At 39.3% G+C, this 23,080-nt stretch overlaps 1 protein-coding gene across 1 annotated transcript in view; it reads left to right on the top strand.

Annotated features, from left to right (window-relative positions):
- Positions 1–4,555: 4,555 nt before the first annotated feature.
- The window catches only part of Frk (fyn related Src family tyrosine kinase), a 93,479-nt gene continuing 74,954 nt past the window's right edge, over positions 4,556–23,080 (top strand). The window contains exon 1 of the mRNA XM_028769058.1: positions 4,556–4,936. Within this exon, the coding sequence (XP_028624891.1) occupies positions 4,572–4,936 (365 nt within the window). The 5' untranslated portion in view covers positions 4,556–4,571. The remainder of the gene's footprint in view (positions 4,937–23,080) is intronic.

The following is a 23,080-nucleotide window of genomic DNA, read 5'->3' as shown; positions in this document are numbered from 1 at the left end:
GAGTCCACTGAGTCTGGCAGACTGGTGAGTGATTTAGCAGTGCTGTGGAGATTGCAGGAACTGACAAACCATGAACTGGCACAGAAATGGTTGTGGAGAACTGAGGTACTCTGCAAAGCAGACGCAGGAGGGTGATTAAATTCACTTAAGGCAGTAGCTACCAGGAGCAGGGGATGCAGAGCCAGAAAAGTCTCAGAGGAAGGGAAGTTGGTTTTGGCTGGGATGCCCAGAGGAAGGCTTCGAGGAAGTAATAGGAATTTTATTCAGACTTTGAAATGCAGGCCAGAATCTTCCGGGAGGAGAAGGAATGCTGAGCAAAAGAATGTCAGAGGAGACAGAACCAGATGTGGGAACAGATAAGGCTTACTGGGAGCCTCAATAAACCAATCTGGTTGAGCCGGAGGACTAATGCAGGGCAGTAATGGAGCGGGATGTCAAAAGGCCCCTGATAAAGTCTGGATAAAGAGTGCATTCCTCTGCTTTGATTCCAAGCAATATATATATCTTTTTTTTTTTAAAGCAGTGAGGATCTGCTGAAGGTTATTGTGCAAGAGAAGGACTTTATTAATGTATTCTGGAAGCTTGGTATAAGGATTAGAGGGACAGTGACCGAGGAAGGAAAGCTGGTCTGGGGAGCTGGTTCAGTAAAGCCTTAAGAGATGCATCTTCAAAAAGCCTTCTGCACTGTGCTTGAGGCCATTTTCACCACCCCCACCCCCACTGTGGTCAGGGATTTGAAAAGCGTGGTCTTACCTCAAATCCATTAACCCCATTTCCCACCCCCCTCACTTTCTCCTCCTTTCCTTTCTGTCTTCACCCTCTCTGCCCTCCCCCCCTTCTCCATATGCATCTCTTACTTTCCGTCCTTGTGAACTAAGTCATTCACGAACTTTCTACTACTTACATTGCACCCATTACGGGAGGCATCAAACATTCAGAGAACGGGGTTCTTGTCTGAGAAAAGCAAATAATAAGGGGACCAAGAGTGGCTCAGTGAGAAACGTCAGCAGGTCACAAAGTACTGATCTGTTATGTCAGAGAAGATGACACTGAAGCCAGCATGGAGAAATGACAAGGAGGTCTGCAGAGGAGTGAGAGGAGGAGGCTGTGGCACAGTAGGGAGTACGGACTCTGTTGTCAGGAGCTGTGGTAGCAGGTAGTTTTGGGACCTGAGTAACAGGTCTTACACACAGGAGAGAGAGACCATGATGTTGTGTGATTTGAATTTAGTTTTCATTCCAAACATGGTGGAGGCTGCTGGAGAATTTAGCCTTGAAACAAGGCATCAGATTTATTTGTTTGTTTGTTTGTTTGTTTGTTTACTTGCTACTACTCATGGTTCAACCACTTGGGTAAGCCACCTAACCTCTCTAAGCCTCAGTTTCCTCTCAAAACAAAATAGGACCACATAGCTCCTTCACAGACCTTGTTCTTTAAGGACTGAATCATTCCTAGTCTGGTTCTCGGAACACTGAAACCCTTCAACACTGATAGATGTGGCTGCTTGTGTTCTTGCCACAGTCACTGGCCATCTACCTCAGGGTTCCGCAAACTGGAGATAAGAATGATCGGGAGGAAGAGAAGCCAGTGAAGACTCTGGAACTTTCTATTTTCTGTTCAGTGACCAGCTGTCATTCGGATAGAGGGTTTTTGTTTGTTTGTTTTTTGTTTTGTTTTGTTTTGTTTTAGTTTGTGGAGTAAATGAAAAGGAAGGCTGAGCAGATCTAGGTGACTGACTAGCTAAAAGCAGCCAGGGAATGTGTCAAAGCCACCTGTCAGGCTTGAAGCTTGGGTGCACAGGAGAGCTCCAGTGTCACTGACATGAGCAAACCCTTTCTCACCGGCCTCAGGTTCCCAGGCCATTGCTTTCCTGACATCCTTGGGTGGTTGGTACTATTTCAGTTTCTCCGACTGCTCAGTGGCTGCACTGGACTGTTTGTTACTGTCCTTTCCCACAATATTTTGACCTAGTCACAGTGAAGGCACATTGAAATTTAAGGTAGCAAAGGATTTGGAGTCTTAAATCCACTTACAGTTGAGTTTGGGTCCACCTCTGCCTGATGGACCTTCCAACTTTTTTCCTGTTTCAAGATCATATGGATGTCGCAGGAGAGACCACAGTGTCTGCAGCCTTGTTTAAAGGCATCAAGAAGATATCACACCTTCACAGTTCATGGTGCTTGGCGCATAGTATTTGTTATGATTTGTTGGTATCATGATCATTGTTTTCATTTCTGTATAAAATAAAGAATACATGTGCATTCTGTTTTGGGTCTCATGCTATTAAAATAAAACAAGAAAATAGGTCTCAGGATTTGGCTTTTTCTTTGTGTGTGTGTGTGTGTGTGTGTAAGGGGTGGGGGAGAGGGTGAGACATGTGGATATGTGTCTATGTTTGGGAGTACATGTTTGCGGATGGCAGAGGAAGACATTGGGTGTCCTTCGTTGTCATTTTCAACCTTAATTCCCTTCAGAAATGGTCTCTCATTGTATTTAACTTGAGGCTGGCAGCTGCCTCCTGCCTGTCTCCCAAGAGCTTGGGGAGACAGGGTTGTAATCATGCCTGGCTTTCTTCACTTGGGCACTAGAATCTAAATCCAGGTCCTCATAGTCACATAGCTATCGTCTTTCCCATCTGGTCGTCTCTGCAAGCCTACCTGTGTTTTATCTGCTTTTGCAAAACGTTACTTCTAGATCATGTATATGATTCTAGGGAACATCAAAGAATCTCAAAGGAAGATACAAGATGTTTTAACCAGATGAGATGCATACTCGAGCCTGGCTTTGAAACAGGTAAATGGGACTGAGGGCACGGGTCTCTGTTTTTGTTTTTTCTTTGCTTTTTACTATTTGAGTTGAATATTTTTATTTATTTATTTATTTATTTATTTATTTATTTATTTATTTGACAGAATCTCTCTCTATATTGCTCTGGCTGTCTTAGAACTCACTATATATACCAGGCTGGCCTCAAAAAAACTCACAAAAAAACTCACCTGCCACTGCTACCTGAGTGCAACTGAGTGAAGGGCAGGGGTTTTGGAACAGTCTTAGGGCTAGGTTAGCCAGACTCAAGGCTCTGTCAATATATAGAACAATTACTTTAAGAGAGAGAATTTTGGGGCATATAGGTGTGTTGAAGCCAAGGCCCGCCAACTGCTAAGAACATCCCAAATCCAAGAAAAAAAATTAAAATGCCTTACACAAAACAAAGTGTTTTGACTTTAACCAAATGACACGTAGTGAGAAATTTTGCGGTATTCTCTACCAGTGCAAAGTCTGTGCAGATAATTTGCACAGTTGTTCCTGAGGTCTAGGGCGACAATGGCCCTGAACCAGGGGAAGCAGGGCAAAATCCTGCTGGCCTCAGAATGGCTATCTTAACCAGAGCCTCGGTTGTTCTGAGGTCCCACCACACCCACCGCGGACTCAGAATGAGTATGGACCTGAGGTCCAAATTCAACAGACAGCATCTCTACAAATGCTCTCTTCAGCCTGCCACCTATTCCTCCTGTGTGTTCTTGGGCGCATGCGCTACAGAAATAGCGATGGGGAATGAAATGTCTCTGTGGGAAAAAGCAGCCTTTCGGGTTCTCAGCATTTCACCCAGCTGCTTTTCTACTTTTTTCAGAAACTACTGAGGCTATTAAAATCTATTCCTGGTGATTAAAAAAAAAAATGGTAGGGACTCATGGCTCCTTCCCAATTGCCCCATGTCTGGCAGAACATACCTAAACACCCAGTTTTCTCTTTTCAAAATTTTCGCTACCAATATCAAAACAATCCTGCTCATATTTGTGGGGAAATAAATCTCTGCCTTGCATTCTGTGTTGGGAATATAACAAGACAGATAGTCATCTGGGCTAGCCTGTTTCTCTAGAGTATGGGTTTTGGCTGCTTTAAGAATCTGGCTTCTTGGTAAGGGGGTTGGTTTATCCTGGGTGTGGGAGGAGGGAGGGGTAAAGCTGACCTGGGAGTTCCTTTTAGATCAGACAAAAAGAAACCAGGAAGTTAGGAGGAATTATTACAGTCCGTACAGCTCAGGATGTTAAAGGCGATAACCTCCACGGCCTGGTTACTCATTAGCGAGAAGGAAAGCTCGGGGGAGAGCGGGACTGGCTCAGCTGCAGGCTTGAAGCAGGGTGAGAGCAGCTGGAGCAGGCCAGCCTGGGAGCTTTTGCCTGGAATCAGTCTCTCCGGAACTTTTTCCTGGGACAGAGGGAGAGGTGGCTGTTCTTTGTTCTCAGATGTCTCTCTAAATAAGACACTTTTTATTTTGTTTATTGTTGGGTCCCCAAGCAGTCAGGAAGAAGCAACTTCCCACTGGACCTCCTGCTCAGTCCCCTCTTGATTTTTGCCCCAGGGCAGCAGCTACAAACAGAAAGCCAGCTGTGAGTGTCTTCTTGGCCAAGCCCAGATCTGCCGGAGAGATCCGAAGCAGGACTTTATAGGTCTGCTTGATATGGTGAGTTGCAGCTGATTTGGAAGCTGGTGGAGGAGGACAGTGGCTCTGTACAGCTTGTGGGGAGAGGATTATCCCCCCACACCCCTTTACTACCAGCCAGAACACCATGGGCAGCGTCTGTGTGCGGCTCTGGGCATACCTGCAGCCTTTTCTCCCCTGCTGGTCCCAAGAGGCAGACAAGTCAGTGGTGATTGAGAATCCAGGGGCCTACTGTCCCCCAGAGGCTCCCAGATCACAAGAGCCCGAGAGAAGCCATGGCCAGTATTTTGTGGCTCTGTTTGATTACCAAGCTCGTACTGCAGAAGACCTGAGCTTCCGTGCCGGCGACAAACTCCAAGTCTTGGACACTTCGCATGAGGGCTGGTGGTTGGCCAGGCATTTGGAGAAGAAGGGATCTGGCTTAGGTCAGCAGCTGCAGGGCTACATTCCTTCCAATTATGTGGCGGAGGACCGGAGTCTCCAGGCAGAGCCGTGAGTAGCACAGGCCATACTTTTTTCTTGATTCTCTCGGGATTGGATACTGAGCTTTTTACTTGGTTCTCTCGGGGTTAGATTCTGAGTTCGGGCTCTGTCTTTCCTATCCACGGCCTCTCATCTGCAGATAGATCCAGTGTATGGAAAGACATTTCAGAAGCTACTAATTGAAGCATGTCTTTCTCACAAAGTGAGAGAGAACACGCAGGTGATTACTGCTAAAATGACTTTGATTCCAGTGGGCACACCCACAATCCATTTAATATTCTCCCTCTGCCTCACTTTCAGTAGAACTACATTTCATTTACGGGCAGCTATTATCTCTCCTAAACCTACTTTCAAATAAAAAATCTGAGGCTTTTTGTTTACTTAGTGTTAACTTTGCAAGCATTCCAAACTAATGCTACGAATCCTACAGCTAACCACAACCATTTCCATTCTGGTAGGCTCACAAGCGGGCCAACTTACAAAACAACTACACAGTAGTAGTAGGTTTTTTTTTTTTTCTGGTGAATTAAAATTGCGATAGCTTTTGTTTTTTAGGATTAAAAACTAGCCAGGTATAGACAGCAAAATTTAAGAAGAAAAGTAATGGCGTTATTTCTTTCAACAGTAGATTAAGATTTCATTCTGAAAAAGTGATTTTAGACAGGGGGCTGACGATGAGCGCATTTACTATTATTTCCTTTTGTCTGAGTTCCAGTTATCTGTTTCTGATTGTCGTGGTTAAATTATCTAACCTTGTAAAAAATGGACTACAAAATGTTGTTAACTACATCTTATGGACTGAATTGGAAATATCCCCTGCACACTCAGGTTCTGAATCTTTTTCTCCAGCAGGTGGCGCTGCGTTTGAAGCTTTAGGGAGTTGTGCCTAGGTGGTAGGCCTCTGCAGAGTGTACCTAGCCTTTACTCCACCTTGCTGTGTGTTTACTGCTACACCATACAGTCTGTCACATGCTCGTTCCACCCTGAACTTAATCACTATGCCTGCTGTCCCATGACAGATTAAAACCTTCAGTAACTATGAGCCAAACTAAATATTTCTGAGAGAGAGGAGAGAGAGAGAGAGAGAGAGAGAGAGAGAGAGAGAGAGAGAGAGAGAGAGAGATTATTTGAATAATTCCATAATTCCTATGGTTTACAACGGCACAAGAGAGTTCATTTAGTAATTCAATAATTCTTACAGTTTATAATGGCATAAAAGAAGAAAAACTATAAATTTATTTAAGCCACATTCATGCATGCATCTACCCATTCAGAGAGCAGGCACACTGGTGGGTATGTTAGGGCTGTGTGACTAGGAAGTAGATAAAATGTAATCTTAGCAATGGACATGCAGGATCTGGTGGATTAGAAAGCAGGTAAAGATTCAATGTTGGTGATGAGTTCCAGTGAAATCTACTATAGAGAACGTCTTTCAGGAAATTGGCATATAATAAAGAAGGGAACCCTTCGGTGGAGATCTCTGAGGGTCCCCTCCCCCCTGCCCCGCCCCCGTGTTCTCATCTAGAGATTTTTCTTTCTGATTACTTTCTTTTATTGTTATTTTATTACGATATTTTAATTAACTTGTTAGAGAATTGCATACTGTGTAATTTGATCATATCCACTCCGCCTCCCCCATAAGTTTTGTTTCTTTGTGAGCTGGGCATCTCTTACTGTCCCAGGAAACAGAATGGCAAGCAGCAGCGATGGGCCATTGCTACTGGGTTCCAAACTTAGTATTTCTTTTTTCTTTTTTTAAAATTTTATTTATTTTATGTATATGAGTACACTGTCACTATCTTCAGACACATCAGAAGAGAGCATCAGATTCCATTACAGATGGTTGTGAGCCACCATGTGGTTACTGGGAATTGAACTTAGGATCTCTGGAAAAGCAGTCGGTGCTCTCAACTGCTGAGCCATCTCTCCAGCCCCCTAGCATTTCTAAAGAAAGGATAGTTTGGTGATTTTTGAGATTTTTTTTCCAAATACCAAGAACTTTTAAAATTAACAAGGCTATAATTTATGCCTAACTAAACATTAATTGACTTAGACTTTTGGTGGGAATAGCTGAATTTATCAAATGAGAAGATTTCCTAGTTGGGCATGGTGGTGCTCTCCTGTAATCTCAGTAACCCAAGGGGCCTGAGGCAGGAAGATTGCTGCATATTAGATGCCAGACTGAGCTATACAGTAGATACAAGGACAGCCTCTGATACACAGTAAACCTTGCTTCAAAGAAAAGAATGAGTGAACTAAAGACTTGAATGAACTTCATTTCTGTGGCAGTTTAGATCTTCTCACTTAATTTCCCATAAAGGTGGATGATTCTAGAGGCACATCTAAACAGAAAAGGAAGCATCTTTTTCTCATCCGCTAAATGCTTAGTTACATATATTTCTTAATGCTTTGTTTCTGTGTCAAGCATTTTGCATATTTTACATTCAGTGTAACATTATCAGAACAAACACTTTAATGTTATTATGTAGTGCCTTGAATTCATGATATGTTAGTGTTTCAGTATCTTTTACTCATTGTAGCTTAGGGACTCCAATTCTTCTGTAAGATCTCTAGCTTGCCTAGACTCCCTTAATTTGAATGAAAGCTCTTACTTCTTTTATGTGGTGTACTCATCCTTATTGGAGTACAAATGTTGCCATTGAGGGACTGAAAGAAGATGAGGAATCCCAGGGTGCACATACGCTGGTTAAAAGGCCAGGCATAGTGTCTGGACTAATTTAGATTGCTGTCTAGGAATACAAAATAAAGCAGCTAAAGTACTGTGGTTAATTATGAATTCACGAGGCTGGTTTATAGCCAAGAACACTTTTTCACTTTTATTAGACTTTTCCTCTTGGAGTCGATTGTCAACTGCATTTCCATCCCTGCTAACCCTGGTTTCCATAGTAGGTGTCCCTATGCACTGTTCAAAGGGGCTCCCACTTGATCTTTGCTAGAGCAAGATACCTGTTTCCTTCTAGACACACATGGAAATTTCACCCAGGTATCTGGTTTCTTGCCACCTCTAGGCTGAATGCTTTGGGTTGCAAAAAGTATCTCTATTTCACTAACATAAGTGATTTTAACTCACAGTTTTCAAAGTGAGGATGTTCAAGAGACTCATATAGTATTTGTTATCAAAGCAATCACATAAAAACATTTTAATATCTTCATTGAGGATTTTAGTCCATATTTCACAGTTTTCCATTTCAACCCTGTTCAAATTAACGTGGTTAATTGAATTCAGTAAATGGAACTGAAGAGAGATTGTTGTCTGTATTTACTTAGTGAATATGAGGAGGCAATGGAACACCAGTGAAAGAGGATTCGTCTAATTTCTAATTATTTAGTTCAAAATACAGTATGTTTGTTTATGTCTTTATCTTGACTTTCCTTAGTAGGAAAACAATTTAAACACTTCTGCATTATTACTTACTGGGGCAAATCAATTGAAGATTTTGGTTTGTTGAACATCCACCCCTAACATTTTAGATACCTGGAAGTAGAGATGTTACAAGAATCACAGCATTGTTAAAATGAACCACTACTTCTACACTTAGACATGCTTTAAGTTTCCTGAGTATCTGACAGTAAGTGATACAATAGCTCGGTTCTTAAAGAATTTTGTTTCTGTCAAGAACTCTTAGATTTATATTATCTATAATTCAAATTCATTCCTAGATCCTCTTACAGATGAGTGCTTTTCTTTGACATTTTCAATCTAGAATCCATCAAAAACTTTATGCTTAAGATCTTGTTACTTGGTGATCTTTTAGAAAATATTATTTGGTGTTTTTAAAGACAGCTGATATGCCAATTGCTATGTGTTAAAGGCCTGGGCACCAGTTGGGGGCTAGTGGCAGGTTCTCCAAGACTGTAGGACCTCAGTCTCTTCCTTCTCTTTTTGCTTTCACCATGGGAGTGGTTTTGCTGATATACTCTTATTTCTCACTTGTGATGTTTTGCTCTCTCTGAGGTCCACAGCACCGAGGTCAACTTGGTCTTGGTCTAGAGCCCACAAAATTATGAACTGATAAAATGTTTCCTTTTTTTGGTGTGTGCATGTATATGCATGTTGTGTATGTACAGGTGTGAATGTGCACATATGCATTTGTGTGTGGAGGCCAGAGGACAACTTTCATGTTTTTCAGTTACTGTCTACTTTGCTTTTAAAATGGATCTTTCATTGGTCTGTAATTCACCAAATAGGCTAAGCTAGATATCCACTAAGCATGAGGGAGCTGCCTCCTCTGCCTTCAGAGGGCTTGGGTTATCAGTGTATGCTACCATTTCTCACATAGGTTCTGGTGATGGACCTCAGATCTTCATACTTACAAAGCCTTGTGTCCTATCAGTGCTGCCCAAAACAAAGTCAACAGCAAAACAGAAAAAAGTCTCTGGAGGAACTTCTGAGTGTTATTTTTTAAAATCAAATTCCATCTTTTTGACTTATACTTTTGTGTGTGATCTTACTTAAGAATCATCTGCTGTGTTCTGCGACCACCCATTCTGCTAGAAGAGGGACAGAACAAAATTAGGAGACTTGCTGTTTGCTTTGTTAGGTATATAACTTGGCTTTATGCTCATAAGTGTCTAAAAAGCATATGAGGTTTTTCTCTGTCCCCTAAGCTTGAGGATGACTACCCTTTGTGCATGAGAGGGCTAGAGGAGCCCCTAGTACAGGAAAGTCTCTGTATTTCTTGTGATCACCTGGATAAGAAGCAAAATACTCTGTGGGAAGCCTTGCCTTCTCCTTTTCCTCCATCCTTCTTAAAACAATATTTCTTCCTGCCTACTCCCTCCCTCCACTCCCACTGTTCTTTTGTTGCCTACACACTATTTTATAATCTACCTTGGAAAATAAACCAATAATCAGTATTTGTAGCTTATAAAACATTTATTAATATATTTTTAATATGTATGAGTATTTTGCCTGTATTGTAAGCAAGTGCACCATACATATGCCTGGCATCATTGTTAGTCAGAAGAGGGCAATGAATTCTCTGACACTGGAGTACCTGATGGCTGTAAGCTGCCACGTGGGTACTGGGAATAGAACCTTGGTCCTCTGAAAGAGCAGCAAGTGCTCTTAAATTTGGAGTCATCTCTCCAACCCTAATACTTGTAATTTGTGATTTTTGGTAATTGGTACTTATAGGATAAAAATACTAGAATGTTTTGAAGTATAAAAATAATAGAATTTCCCCGTCATTTCAGGATGTATGATGTTATTTGTGATCTATTTATACTCTTGAATGAGAGTTCTTTTAAAATGGTATATAGCCTAAAACCACTGCCATAGTAGCCTGGGGAAATAAAATGTATACTTTCAGAAATAGTCTCATGTTGTCATTTTTAGAACAGAAGGGGGCTTCACTGTTTGGTGGGTTGTATATTGTTGAACTTACTACTTATCAATAAAAAAATACACACAGTGGGGATGGGAGGAAAGATTGTGGGAGGGAGTGACTGGGAGAGAAACAGTGAGCAGGATGTAAAGTGAATAATAAATAAATAAATAAATAAATAGGAAGGGGAAGTACAAACAGTGACACCACATTCTCAACCAAAGTTTCTTTCTCCACTGGGATATGAAGCTAATTTTTGAAACTTATATTAGCTGAAGATAAGCAAAGTAGTTTCAAAATAAAAAAATTAATGAATGAAGAAAAAGGCTTTAGAATGCTTGTAAACCACATTGGCATAATACACTTCACCCCTATTGTGTAGTTAAGTCACTAGAAAATCCCCACGGGCAGCCAATCATACAATCCTTCTTCATCTAGAGTATTTCTAACCCTTTGGGCTTGTTCTCAAGGAATATTACATGTGTTGAGATGAAAATAGTAGATTTGTAGCTCTTCCCCAAAGCAAAACATATTTAAATATTATAATTCTAGAAATCAACTAAAAAGGAGTTTATACACACAAAAGTAAAATACATCTTAAATACACATATGGTTGTCTATGGATGAGGTGTTGTTGATGAGTCATGGATAAGAGTTTATGACCAACATTTCAAGTCACACAAATGAGTAGTTAGAGATCATGAAAACAATTGGGGATATGTATCATGCCATGACTGTGCCATCTCTGGATCCATACTCCTCCTCTTCTATGAATTCTTTGTTATCTGTTGTGGTTTGAATCAAGAGTATCACAAATGTGTTACTGAAGGAACTAACTTATCAAAGCTTTTATCTCAGCTTTAATGGGATTTTTCATGTTAATGCTGTACGGTCTATGCTTCTAAAATTGTTTATATTAAGTTTTATAGAGTAAGTGTTTATATAATCGCCACTACTTTAAGGAAAAAGTCAGTCAATTACTTGTTTCAACTACTCTACTGGAAAAATGGCTAAATATCCCAAACTGTGAAAATGCTTTTATTTTAAGCGTCCAAATTTAAAAAGAAAACTCTCAAAGATACAGTGAAGTGATAAGGAGTGGTATCAATTAAACTACATTGAAATCACAATTAAAAATCGAGTTCATAGGGTCTTAAGTAACTAATATAGGAAAGATTTGAGAGTGTGCATCTCATACCTTTAAGAAGCTCTGTAGTATATCATGGTTTAGAATCATTAAGATGAGCTGGGTGCTCTCTCTTCTCCAGGAAGTAACACAGTTGGTGATACTTTGGAAATCTTACAGTATTTCATTCATGACTAGTTTCTATTTAGCAAAAGCACTGATTTGTTTTCTTTTCAGGTTTTCAACAAATTACAAACAATGGGAAATTCTACGGGAATGAGATAAGTTATGAACTATGAATGCTAAAGTTGAGTCTTAAAGAAGCTTAAACTTCAACTTGGTTGAATTTATTTATTTATTTATTTTTGTAAAAGTTTGGTGGACTCCCAGGTAGCTTGTTTTTGTTTAGATGAGTTCATTTGAGAGCTTTGGTTGCTTTGTTGTTGTGTCTTGGGATTTTTGAGATTTCTTCTTTTCCTTCTTCCTTCCTTCCTTCCTTCCTTCCTTCCTTCCTTCCTTCCTTCCTTCCTTCCTTCCTTCCTTCCTTCTTTCTTTCTTTCTTTCTTTCTTTCTTTCTTTCTTTCTTTCCTTTTCTTCCTTTAGCAAATAAATGGTAAACATATCACTGATACACAATCTTGTGCATAGTAAGATAAGGGCTAGCTATTCCCCATGCTTTTTGATTTGCTCTGTGACTACCAAGAAAGGAAAAACAAACAGGAATTGTCTAATCTGACTGAAAAATTCCTTCTGGGTTATTTAACTTGCAATATTACTCTAATAATCTCTATCATACATAAATCTTAGATCAATACTTCCGGTCTTCTAACAACTATCTGAGTGGGGCTAAAGCATTGATGGAAATAGGATTTTAGTAGAAGTATAATACTGGTGGGTTTTTTTTTCCCCAAACTCTCATATGTTTCATGACATGGGATCTGGACTTCAGAGTGGCTGACTTCACATTCCTATGTCACCTAGAGCAAGTTATTGATGGCCCTGTCTTACTTTCCATAGGAATAGTAAGGATACCTTTTTTTCTCGGGATTCATTCTATGACATGATTCTGCTCAAAAAGATGAAATGTTAAGAACCCCTCCACCTCTCCATTGTGAGGATTTTTAAATACATATTACATATTAATCACTTGGAAACTTCTTTTCGACTTCTATCTGAATGGGTCACTCTTTGTAAATGGCTATTTTAGTCTAGACTCATAATACGCATTCTCTATAGCAAAGTCCTACACTGGGAACCTTTCAATCTTAGCAGTTTATAGCTCTGCCTCACCTGAAAGTTTGATCTTCAGAGATACAATTCCGTTCTGTCCTCCCATGATTCTCCTTCTCTGTTACCTGATGAGGTGGAACTTACTGTAGCATGCGTTTCCTTCCCCTACCCTACCTTCTAACATACATTAGGAGTTTCTTCTTATAGGTTTTAGTATCCTTTGTCATTTTGGAAGCTTTGTTTTCTGCATAACTGTAAACTGTAAATATTGGTGGTAAGACTTAAAGTTTTGCCTTTGTCTTGCCTTTGCCTTGAGCATAGCATATGTGTAATAAGACAAGTAGGGTAAATGAACAATCCAATGAATGACTACTGCAAATCGCAGGTCTTCATAAGAGCGGATAAAAGAGTGACTTGTCTGAGTCACTATTTTTTACCTGTTGGGAGATCTATATTAAGATCATTGACACTATACCTTGTCCCTGCGAGTTGTTCATTTTATTGTTAGATTCACAATCATAATAGCATATCCTTCAAACTCCAAAACAATAAATTGTGGTAATCTACTTCCAGATTGACAGACTATTTTTTATAACATAGAATGGATATAAAGTCAGGAAGAAATGACAACGCTCATGGAGATGATATCCAGAAATCATATATACACATTCAACTGTACCCTGGTTATCTTCAAAGTAAAGAAATTACTGGGGCAGAGCTTCAAAATGGGAAGCAGACCAAAACTCAATTTACAAAATTAATGTTGTGGGCCAGACTTGTAATTTCAGTTTTTATGGTCAACATATATAATTTCAAATTAGGATGTTTATGAAATATTTTTCAGCTTATACGTGCTGAAAGTTGACTGGGGTAGATATTAATAGAATTTCACTGCTACATTATAAACATTACCAAACAAAATAATTCTATCTTCTTTTTGCTAATTTTCTTGCTAATTAACTGCTACTTTCTCTACAGCATTATCCCTGATTTCCATTTTTAATGGGGTCCTTAGCACTTCTTAGCACTGAAAGCCTTGAGCTGCTTTCTCCAGGGAAGGTAGTTATGCAGATTAATAGCTGCTTTATCGGTGTTCCAGGGCTCCTTGTAGCTATTTTCCCAAAGCCTGCAACTTTAGTATTAGTTTATGTGGCTGTTTCTTTGAAGATTAATGAACCATCAGAGTTTTGCTAAAATGCATAGATGCAAATATAGATCATGTGATCTCTATTACCCTCCTTATTGCTTATTTAGCTAAAATTCAGACACTGCCCCTTGTGTAAGATCTTTCCGTTGTGTCCTGCTTTTTCTAAAGAGTTTCTTCAGTTAGAAGTTTTCTATTTAAAAATTGAGTTAATTTGCAAGTCAGAGTCTTTAATGTTTATATGTCTTTTTATAATTCATACGATGGTTTATATTGCCTTCAAGTTTTGAAAAATATTTAATAGGAGACCTTTTCATTATTCCTTTGCCTTTTTGAGGATAAAATGAAAAGTATAATTCAAGGAATGCAATTACTAGGAACTTCTGAACTTCATGTACATAGTAATTTGAAAGGAATTTAGAATCATATTGAAAAAATATTTCCACTAACGCAAATGTTGCATAGGTCATTGGCAGGTGATTTAAATGGTTCAGAGGAATCTCATTTGGGTCTTCTGAAGGAGCAATATTACTGATGGGTTTCAGATCATTATAATGCTAATCTGATCTCACATTTCTGAATGTTAATTATAACATATTGAGATGCTATGTCATGAGACCAGATTTTGTTTTGTTTTATTTTTGTTTTTCTTTTGTTTTTTCGAGACAGGGTTTCTCTTGCAGCCCTGGCTGTCCTGGAACTCACTCTGTAGACCAGGCTGGCCTCGAACTCAGAAATCCGCCTGCCTCTACCTCCCAAGTGCTGGGATTAAAGGCGTGCGCCACCACCACCCACTGAGACCAGATTTTTTTTTCAAAGCTGCTGTTCAGGACTCATTTCTGGAGGAGTCCTTGATACTTATGAGTGGTATCATTTGAATTCGTTCTTCTTAGTCTCTGGACTATTTCTGATCATTGAGGGAAATGATTTCTAAGGGACTTGACAAACACTTTTGCTTTGCTCACTGTATTAAAAGTTTCTATATGGGTGCTAAAAATTATTAAGACAGTGCTTCTTCTTTTTCAGAGAATTTTCTAGTCATAGGAAATCAGAAGAGTAAGTAGAGAATTGCAATGGCTTTTAGCGAAAGACCTTCAGTAGTGCATCTGTAGTGGTATGCAGAACAACACATACCATAGAGAAGAATGGATCATTTCAGAAGTAGAGCATTAGAAAAGACTCCTGTATTTGAGAGTGCAGTTCTGGGGAGGGTGTAAGGAAGAGGGGGTTTGCTCTAAATGGGATCTATCAGGAAAGTCGAGACGCACATATGTTTGAGCATCAGTAAATATTGTTGAGGCAAGACTCTCTAGAGACTGAAGATACAATTGGTAAAGAAACAATAGTCAACCAAGAAAGACAGGATACATGGGTATTTGGTTGTTTGTGTCATTAGACAATGTCTATGCTTTTGTGGATGTTCAAATATGTTTGTATAGTGATTTGATTCCCTTTTTGTCCTGCTGTACCATGATCACAACATGATCTTGTCTGGTATTGATGGTCTATGAGATTGTTTATATTTAATAGGGAACACCAAGACCTAACCTTAAGTGCTCAGCTAGCTTCTGAATGTAGGGACTTCTTTTCAGTGTCCTAGGATAGGCAAGTGCTAATTTTTGCCATAGGGAGAGCACAAGCTGTCTTGTTGTTCACATTTGAAAAAGATTGTTTAATCCATGAATGAAGAAAGCAATATACAGATGAATAGGTACAGGTAGAAGAATTCAGTCTTGATTGGAAAGGAATGAGACCTTTCAAGGCTCAACTCACATGATCTTTCTAGAAGGAATTCTTTATGAGAGAATTTGTAAATATGTTTTCCCTGTAATTTTACACTTATTATTAGTAGAGCAAGAGGTAATAAGTGTCATTTGAGAAGGGTTACCACTGTATTACCCCAAACATACTCGATTTAGCTTGTAATATCTTTCATCTTGGAACATCCACATGAGGTGGGCATTTTTATTATAGCCTTTTGTAAATTTGGAAAATAAAGCTAAATTAACTGTGAAACAGGATGTTACTAGAACTTAATGTTGATTTCTAGGACTAATTAAACAGAAGAGTAGAGATGTGAGCAGTCCTCAATATAGGACTGGAAGGCAAAGGAAATAATGAAGATTTTTTTTGTATGTGCACGTTTAAAACACTAAGCATACAAAACCAATTTAATTTTTACTTGATAGCTCTGTCGGAAAAGTTTTCCTATCATTGTTTTTAGGGCTGGAAAATTGAGACTAAAATGAAATACATTCTAGAGTTGTCTTATCTGGTGAGTAGTGATGGCAGAACTAAATTAGTTGAGGAAGAGAAGGCGAGAGAGACTATGATAAAACTATGATTTTCAAATAGGTGGAACATTAAGTGAAATATTAATTTCATACAGTAATTTCATTTCATACATCCATTTTGTGTGTGGAATATTTCTTTTTAAAAATATGCTTTTAATTGAAATATAATTTTATCCCTTTCCTGCCTCCCTTTGACATGCCATCTTTGAAGTCACAATAAGATATCTCAGTGGAAGTAGCCAAAAGAACTCTGGGAAAAAAATGTCAGAGGGGCAAGTTAGTTCTGTAAAGATGGATCTTGAAGCTGCTCATATGGAGAAGTTATAATAACACAGGAAGGTAAGTACTGTGGAGTGCTGTGGCCTTTACAAGAATTTTAAGAGCCAAAGTATAAAGGCCCAAGATACAAAAGGGAGGCACAGGCTAAATCTTTAGAAACATTTGTAATCAGCTGAGCAAGAGTGATGGATAAACTTTAGTAAAATCCTTTTTGGGGTTGTATATTATATATCCACACTATTAGCAACCTCCTGCCTCACTAACAACTGCCTAAATCAGTATGAGTTGATTTGTTTTGCTCAATGACACAGTAGCAAATGTGGCAGGAGTAGACACTTAAATATTTATAAGTTGGTATTTGCCTTCTGCTCTTAGACTTCTACAGCTACCACACACAAAACACAAGCCAACCTCCAGGAAAGTGAAAGAAACATGTGAAGAGCTCCTTCTGGTCAACCTGTCTTGCCAGCTGATTGTAGAGCCATGATTAAGGCCAGTTAAGAGGAGTGAAACCCATCCTAAGTAACTAACCTGTAGTTTGCGAGCTAACTAAATAGTTGTTATTAATCAATCATAACTCATGCATGAAGAAGAGCCACCAAAAAACAAAACAAAACGAAACAATGGACTCATAGAAGATGAAAGTTGAAGTCATCTTTCTCAAAACAGTTAATAGAATGCCAAACAAAAGGCTTTGGGTCAGATGCCAAAGAAAGGTCAAGGGAACAAGAGAGAAAGGTAGTGGCCACTGACTGGTGAGTGTGCAATAAAGATAGAGATTTACAGAGGAACACTGCCATTTCTGCCTGTGACTCTGTACTTGGTGGCTTAGGCCTGTTGACTCATAGCAAAAGTATTGTATGAGACTTAGGTCTATCCAGAGAGGAAATGCATAAGCCATAGGGTCAGTAGAGTACAGCTGCCTCCACCTCTACTCCGAGTTTGCAGTACTTTACAGGATTGTTTGGTTAGAATTTACAGCCTGTGTCTTGTCTCTAGGGTATCATTTGGGAGCTATTCAGTATTGTCTAGTGGATCCCATATTTGGCAGTTGAAATAGAATGAAAACAGACTGGGAATGTATTTTTCCCTTATCAGATTGGCTGTATTTAAACTGTTTGAAAATGCAGTAGAGTTTTCTGATTGTATAAGCTGCCTTTAGGGCCCATATTGTGGGAAGAGTGCACATAGTGCTAGATCTTGAAGAGAAGCTAATAAACAGATATTACTTTGAAAGAAATGTGATTGGTGCTAGATTAAAGCAATGTCAAGATTAGTGCTTGTTTGAAAATATCAAGACAGATTAATAACTTTAAAAATGCTTCAATGTGTAGCAATATACTTTGTCTAGACATTGGAAAATTCCTTTTCCATTAACACTATGGAATAAAAAGAATGCCTCATAGCCACTTATGGCTAAAACCTACTATGGGCCCCTGTGCTTTCTGGAAATTCCTTGGGACTGAGTTAGGTCTGTCCAGGTTTCTGCTCTGGCATGCCATTACTACCTGGACAGTTATGATATAATGGATTCCATGATGTTTCAGATAAAAACAATATAAAAGGTGACTTAGTAGCTTCTATGCCTGTGTTATATAATAGCTGATAATAAAACAGGCCAAACTGGTTTTGAGGTTGAATCACTGTGCTCTGGGCTTTGTCTTAGCAGAGGGCTGCCTTAGGGAAGTAATAGTTTACTAAAATGAGAGGACACAGTACAGACTTAAGTTCTAGTAAGAAAATAGGAAGCAAAAGATGTACATGACAGATAGTGGAGGCTAAAGACTCACAGTAAGTGATGTTTCACATTTGAAAGGAAATTTGGGAGTTAAAGAAAACCCTGATTCCTTCTAAAGCCTAGACATCCATTTCCAATGTTACATAGTATTATACAATGTTCTAGTATATCAGTAGCTGAATTTTTATTAATCATTCCATTCATTTACATCTCAAATGATATCCCACTTCCCAGTTACCCCTCCACAACCTCCTTCTCCTCTTTCCCTTTTGCCTCTGTGATGGTACTTACCCACTGACCCACCCTCTCCCACCCCACTTCTCCAGCATCCCCCTATACTGGGGCATCAAACCCCCAAAGGACCAAGGGCCATCACTCCCATTGATATTAGACAAAGCCATCCTGTGCTACCTATGTATCTGGAGCCTGGATCCCTCCCTGTACACTCCTTGGTTGCTGGTCTAGTACCCAGGAGCACTGGGTGGTCCGACCAGCTAATGTTGTTCTTCCTATAGAGTTGCAATACCCCTCATCTCCTCCAGTCCTTCTGCCAGTTACCCCACCAGGGTCCTTGAGCTCAGTGTGATGATTGGCTCTAAGCATCCACATCTGTATTGGTCAGTCGCTGGCTGAACTTCCCAAAAAGCAGTCATATGAGGTTCCTGTCAGCAAGTCTTTTAAGATAAATGTGATAAATATAAAAGAGTGTGTGTAACTTTTAGGGAAGTTTTGAACTATAGATTAATAAATATTGTCACCAGCTTGTCCAACATGAAAGCCACTACTGACTGTGGCCCCTTAAAGTTTTCCTCCTCCCAGACTCAGAACAAAACCTGTTTTCCCTAAAAAAAAAAAAAAAAAAAGGTAGCAACTCAGTTTTTGAAAGGAAATGACCAGGTCAATGCAAATGCCCAATGATGAAAAAAGGATCAATTTTGGTTTATTTGTTCAGTGATACATGACCTATTGGTTAAAATACTGACTTGGATGACTCACAGCACAAGGGTGATGTTTGAAAGCATAACATTGAGCTAAACATGTTCCAGAAGATGGGTACGTGATTAAAGAGCTTACTGTACAGGCCGACAAGTGAGTGTGCTGGTCCACCTGTCATTCTAGTGTGAGGAAGACAGAGACCAGGATCCCCAGAGCAAATAGCTAGCTAATAGGCTCTGTGTTTGACTGTGAGACCCTGCTTCAGTGAATGGTATGGAGAGTGGGTGAAGAAGATCCTTGGTGTTAGCACCAGACTATACAAACATACTCACATGTGTGCATATGCACCCCCACACATGCGCGCGCACACACACACATACACACACACACATACATGTATTTTTAAATGTCATCAAATACATTAAATTAAATAGTATATTGTTAGAGTGTATATATTTTAGAAAGCTACAAATCAAATAAAGGTACAGTGAGTCGATTGTTGTTTGCTTTCGTTATTTGAGTATTGTAGATTGGGAAAATAATGAGATAGTGGAGTTGAGTATATGACTTGTGGTACTAGGCACTTGGTTTGCAATCCTGTGGTTGTGAGTTCAATCCATAACACTGTGAGGAAAAGACTACAATAACAACAAGAACTAAAAGTAATGTAAGCATAAGATCAAAGGGTGGCAAGTCTGATGATCTATAAATTAAGCATAGACATTGTAACTGCACAGGCAGCTCATGACTCCACCTCTTCCACAATATTGATGTTTACTGAGTTATTCATTACTATTATATTCCTAACATGAGTAGGAAAGATCTAAAATAAGATGACTTTGCAGTGTCCAACATCCTTACACACTATAACTTTTAAGATTCCCCTCTCTACATTCTGATACTAAGGGTCCTTGTCCTGTAGCCCATGACTGTTCTAAGATTCTGAAGGTCCAGCTACATACCTTGAGATATTTCATGAGCCTATGAAATTATGTGTATAACTTGTGAAGTGTGTTTTGAACAATTTAAAAAGTACAAAATCTTGCAGTTTGAAATGATTGTGGATTAAAGATTAAAGTTTGTTTCCCATGAAAACTTGGTTTTATTCGTTATATCAGATATTAAAACTATGTTCCATGGTCTTCTATGTAACCAAGAAGCACAGAGTACAGTTGCATGCTGTCTTAGTCAGAGTTTCTATTCCTGCACAAAACATCATGACCAAGATGCAAGTTGGGGAGGAAAGGGTTTATTCAGCTTATACTTCCATATTGCTGTTCATCACCAAAGGAAGTCAGGACTGGAACTCAAGCAGGTCAGGAAGCAGGAGCTGATGGAGAGGCCATGGAGGGATGTTACTTACTGGCTTGCTTCCCCTGGCTTTCTCAGTTTGCTTTCTTATAGAACCCAAGACTACCAGCCCAGGGATGGCACCACCCACAATGGGCCCTCTCCCTCCCTGATCACTAATTGAGAAAAATGCCTTACAGCTGGCTCTCATGGAGGCATTCTCTCAACTGAAGCTCCTTTCTCTGTGATAACTCCAGCTTGTGTCAAGTTGATACACAAAACCAGTCAGTACACATATCTACTTATAATAACTGAGTTTGGCCTTAATATGGCTTATGTTTGTTCCCACTTGTTTTATTTTAAATATGCTTTCAATTTCTCATCAATAGAGAATTTATGTTGATGTTGGCTTTTTGTTTTGTTTTTGGTAGGTGTCTGTAATGTAATCTATTTTAATGAGTAAATAACAATTATCAGTATAAACATAATTTACATTTTAAAGTAAAAACATAAACCAAAACAAATTTTATATATTAATCTATATACTCATCAAAGTTTACAATTAAATAATTGGGTTTCTCTTTTATCTGAAAGACTACTACTGAATCAATCAGGGCAGGTTGTTTCACTGTGGGCTACAAGTTCAATCTTTCTCCCTACCACCCTGCTTTCCTAGACCTTGAGCTGCTTGGTCCTGCATCTGCTTCTTTCTTTGTTTCTTTCATTACCTTTTCAGTGTCAGTTGGCAACATCATTGTCTGCTAGAGAATTTGACATAACCTTCTCACATTCTCCTGGCTTGTGAGTGTGTGCACATGTGCGTTGTATTCCTTTGGCTCATCTCTTTCCTACAGAATCATGTAGGGAGTGCCCTTAGTAGGGTTGCTAACTTTCACCACCGAGAGCCAGGTACATTACAAGAGAAACAAGACATGGGGAAAGGAGGAGATCAAGGCAAGAAGAGTGCACAGTGGATAAAAACACAGCTGACAAGAAGGGCTGATGGGAGAAGATGTAAAAGTAAAGCAAGGACTCTGGTCAGCAGCAGTGTAAGCAAATTAGAAGGAGATAAGTTAACATTTAAGCTAAGCAAATAAAGCTGGAGTATATGAGGAAGTAGAGCAATTACAAGAAGGATTGATAAGCCGATAAAAGCATGAGCTGATTCGTGCTTGAAAAGACTTGCCCTGGAATCTGAGCCAAGTATGGAACTAAGTCTGACACACATGGCTATTCGAGGCGGATGTGGGCATTCATGGAGGCCCATGATTTAATAATTATGTATTTTGACTGTATTTTAAATATCCCTGGAGCTCTTGTCTTCATGTAAGCATGAATACTGAGGAGATGAGCAAATTTTAAACCATGCTTGGTTACTACATCCAAAGTGAAGTATATATAATACTGGTCACTGTCATTGACAGTTCTCAATTCTTTCCTTATTCTGTCTCTTTTATAGCATTCAGTTTGTCTCTTTGGGTATTGTTGATTCTTCCAAGAGTAAAAAGAAAATCAACAGCATGTGCAACCCTATTGTGTAGACACTGACAACAATTGACTTGACTTACTTGAAAGTGCTTTGGGGTATAGAGTGTGCACCCTGGTTAAAGCAAATCGGTATTGATACAGTAACTCTTTTACATTGGCTAATGGAAAATTGACCATAGAGCCAAACTATTAAAAACAAACGCATTACACTGAGAATTAAAGTAAGATAATAGCCTTACTTTGGTACCCAAGGATTTAAGAAATCAGAAAAGGAAACCATCAATACGCTAAGATAGGCCTGACCATCTCCTCTGAGGTAGACACGAAATATGGGATATTCAATGATAGAATGCTCCAAGAAATGCTCCGTAAGAAGTAAGAAAAGCATGATTATAAGTAGGATGGGAAATTGCTTTTTGAGAAGTTCAACATGAATTGGAGATGGTTTATACAAATTTCTGCATGATTCCAACATGCAACATGTCTTCTCATTTGTGTGCCATTACATAGATGTATATTCATCATCTCTCAGTCTTCCTTAATGGGCAAAATGCAGTCCTCTCCTTTCTCAAAGAAGCATTTTCAGCTGACTTAACTTTAAAAGTAACCTCACAGAAGCTGATCTTCCTCCGATACAAAGGGGCAATATCTCCTAGGAAATACTATGTGCTCACCAGTCTTGTGACAATAAAATCTTCCTCAAAACACGGTGTTTTCCACATTTCTAACTGCATCATTGCACCCTCGCTGGCTCTGAGCAGGCTTCATGGTTGAGTTTTGAACAGTGGGATTAGGAAAAGAATGAACTCAACTCGTTTCTCCAGCCTATGTTTTAAATTGGGTATCTGAGATATTTTAGCAAATCATGGTTGCCATGATTTTGTGCCACCAGAAGGCAAGGGTAGTATAAATGATGAATAGTTTAATTTGATCCAGCAGACAGCCAATGTGTTTGCTGAAAGCACCAGGAGTGGCCAGCTCCCTGCCTTGCAGATTCTAACAACTTCCTTTAGCTGTGGACTTAAGCCTGTGCTGAGAGAGAAGGGCCAAGTAGCCCTTTGCTAGTGATTTGTCCTGGAAAGAGGCTTTTGCCCAACCAAGGGTGCAAACTGATCTAATTTCCAGAAACAAAGCTTATGCTCAAACTGATTCCAAAAACAGCAGCCTGGTCTCACTCTGTGGTTTGTTTTCTATCCAAATGCCTTTCCTGGGATTGAAAAGCAAAATTAAATCACATTTAATTAAATGTACAGGTAATTGTGATAAACAAGGGGATACAG

Source organism: Grammomys surdaster, unplaced genomic scaffold (assembly GCF_004785775.1).
Source record: "Grammomys surdaster isolate TR1022 unplaced genomic scaffold, NIH_TR_1.0 190, whole genome shotgun sequence".
NCBI classification, from domain to species: Eukaryota; Metazoa; Chordata; class Mammalia; order Rodentia; family Muridae; genus Grammomys; species Grammomys surdaster.
This window is presented reverse-complemented; position numbering and strand designations above follow the sequence as displayed.